Source organism: Arachis duranensis, chromosome 9 (genome assembly GCF_000817695.3).
Source record: "Arachis duranensis cultivar V14167 chromosome 9, aradu.V14167.gnm2.J7QH, whole genome shotgun sequence".
Taxonomy (NCBI): Eukaryota; Viridiplantae; Streptophyta; class Magnoliopsida; order Fabales; family Fabaceae; genus Arachis; species Arachis duranensis.
This window is the reverse complement of record NC_029780.3, coordinates 6,615,640-6,618,586: the sequence shown is the minus strand read 5'-3', so window position 1 is coordinate 6,618,586 and position 2,947 is coordinate 6,615,640. Positions and strand designations below refer to the sequence as shown.

The window sequence follows — 2,947 nt, the reverse complement described above, 5'->3', positions numbered from 1 at the left end:
TGTTGTCTTGCCAATTCCAGGCATGCCCCAAATCCCAATGACTTTGTATCTTTTCATTAAAATTTCTACATTTTTACAGATTTCGTCGGTTCCAACAAGGCCATTTAGCTCAATGGGTCTCCGCAGACATCGCTTTTGCAATACATCATTCACAATATTCTCGATGAGTTGAGACTCATCCCTGGCATGCATAAATGATGAAACAAGAAAGAGAAGGAAAAATTAAGAACTAACGAGTTGTTCATTTATTTGCGGAATAAACATTAGAGTAATACTAGATAACCAATGTTTTTTCGCCAATTTCAATAATTTTTTTAAAAATTATTTTATTTATTTTAAATTATAGAGCCTAAAAGTTTACTAAAAATTTCTGTTGGTATTATATAGTTACGTTTTTCATTTTTTATTGGTTTTTAATCTCTACTAGTCTACATTTAATATTAAATTGCAATATATATTATATCTTGGAGAAGGATCAAAGGTTTTTCAACTTGTATGAATTAACGCATATTTTACGTATGTATGCCATCAAAATTAATGAGCAAAATAAAATAAATACATAGAATTTAATTTTAACATAATTTTATACATATATTTAATTAGATAATATTATCTCAGTAAAAATAATTATTTTTTATAAACTACATGCATAAATAATCATGAAAAATAGATGTTAATAAATGTGAGTACATCAAAATTTAAATTAAAATATATATTAGTAATATTAAAATCATTTGTATGTGTTTATATTTTCAGGAAGAATAATAAAAAACAATTATAAAATCTAATTATAAAAAAATAAGGGAGGAATATTGGATTTTTAAATAAACAAAAAATTACATATTTACCATTTTATACAAAAATACAACTATTTATCAATTGGCTTATTATTTCTCAATTTGACGGTCAATATATTCAATAAAAAAATTTTTCCTCAAATTTTCTAGTTTCGAAAACTCAACTGGTCATTGAATCAGAAGAATTAGAAATTTAAAAATTTAACGAAGTTCAACTACAGTTGAATTATATATAATAAAATAATATTTTCATATAAATTATATATTTTTCTAAAAAGAGTTTTTTTTTTTTATTTTAGTCTAGTTAACCGCTAAAGATTATTCCAAATCGATCGATTAGCCATTTCTTAATTCTTTAACCGGTTCGTTGCTAATTGATTTTTACTTAAACCAAGCCAATCACATGATTAATTTCTAATTAACCTAATTGAATGGGTCAGTTTGTTCCAGGAAAGTGCTAGGAGAACAATGATTATCTTGAACAACATGAACAACCACCAATCAAATATAAGTACACTATACCCTAATTTAATGCTACTCATTAAATTTACTCTTTTAACCCTATTAATTCACATTATTCACACATTGTTCAAGAATATTATTAGTTACCTATACTTTTTCTATATTTAAAAAGGCAAACTAATAAAATCATACTCAATTTTTGAAAACGTTTACAAAAATGACGTTCACTTTTGAAAATGATAAAAATATCTTTAAAATAGTTTAAAATGTGATAAAAAATAATAAAAGATATTATCTTTTATAAGTAACAAATAAATTTTATATTCTTTTGATAACCACAAAAATATTATAAAATGATACAAATATTAATAAAAAAGAATAAATTTTTATAAGTAGCAAATGAGTATTAGATAAATCGTTTATGCATTTAATCTAAAATTTTGTAAAAATATTTAAATAATTATTTAAAAAGTACATATAAAAAGGAAAAAAATTCCACCTCTAATTTTTTTTATTTTTTAAAACTATTTTTAGTCATCAATAAAAAAATCATAAAAAATATAATTAGCATAAAATCATCAAATTTTAAATATAAAATTATCTTTTTTTAATGATGTTTGCAAAAATAACATCAAAATTTAATTTCTAAAATATTTTTTGAGAATATATTTAATATTAGATATTTTTGTTACATTTTAAAATATTTTAAAAATATTTTTGTCATTAATAAAAATGAGTCCCATTTTTGTCAATATTCTAACTGAATACAAAATTACTAATTTACTCTATTTGGAAAAAAAAAACCTCAAATTTCAGCAATTTTAATTTATGTTGGTCAGCACTTTTAATTAATAGTTTAACACATACTATCCAACAAGGCAACAACTATACTCAATACTATACTTTAGCTAACATTTTTAAACCTGCTACCAAAATATAATAAATTGTGCTTGACCCTTTAGCTTTAGCATTAGCATTATCATTGCTATTTAAAAAAACAAAATCTATTTGAACCAGATATAGTGTTGTTGACTTATATTGTTGAATAAATAATGAATATGGTAAAAGAAAAAGGTTTAAATTATTGCGAGGAAAAACAGTATAATTCTCACAGATTTCGGGAGTCCCATCCAGAAATTTGGGCAGCTTCAGTGAGAGCGTCTCTCCATTTTTTGACTTTGATGTCATTGTCTCCCAGACCTCGTACATGTTTCGCAAATGATTGCTCGAAGCTCCCAGTCTGACCCCTTATCTGTGACGGATCTGTTCCATAAAAAACAGGTATAACAACCTGACCAACATCTTTTCTGCACTGCAGAATCTTCACCAGTTCTTGCAAGCACCACTTCGAAGAGGCATAGTCTTTAGAGAAAACCACGATTGACACGTGTGAGTCCTCGATTGCTCTCTCAAGTGATGGCCAAACATCTTCTCCTCTATCAATAAGACAGTCCATGTACGTCTTGATTGATTTGTTTTTTAGAGCGTTGAAGAGATGGATGGTGAAGTTGTTACGTGTGTCCGCACCTCTGAAACTAAGAAAAACATCGTACTCTTTTGCCGATGAACACATCTCTTTTCAACTAGCTACTTATTATTGCTGTTGCAGAAGTAAAGGCCCAAACACCTCAACCTGATGCTATTTATATACAAGATTATAGGGGTGAAGACTCGTGTAGTCGTGTGCA

At 26.2% G+C, this 2,947-nt stretch overlaps 1 protein-coding gene across 1 annotated transcript in view; it reads right to left on the bottom strand.

Moving 5' to 3' along the window:
• The window catches only part of LOC127739622 (disease resistance protein RPV1-like), a 10,482-nt gene extending 7,647 nt beyond the window's left edge, over window positions 1–2,835 (bottom strand). The window contains exons 1-2 of the mRNA XM_052254162.1: window positions 2,372–2,835; window positions 7–181 (exon numbers count right to left, since the gene is read on the bottom strand). Coding sequence (XP_052110122.1) covers window positions 7–181; window positions 2,372–2,832 — 636 coding nt within the window. The 5' untranslated portion in view covers window positions 2,833–2,835. The remainder of the gene's footprint in view (window positions 1–6; window positions 182–2,371) is intronic.
• Window positions 2,836–2,947: the final 112 nt, after the last annotated feature.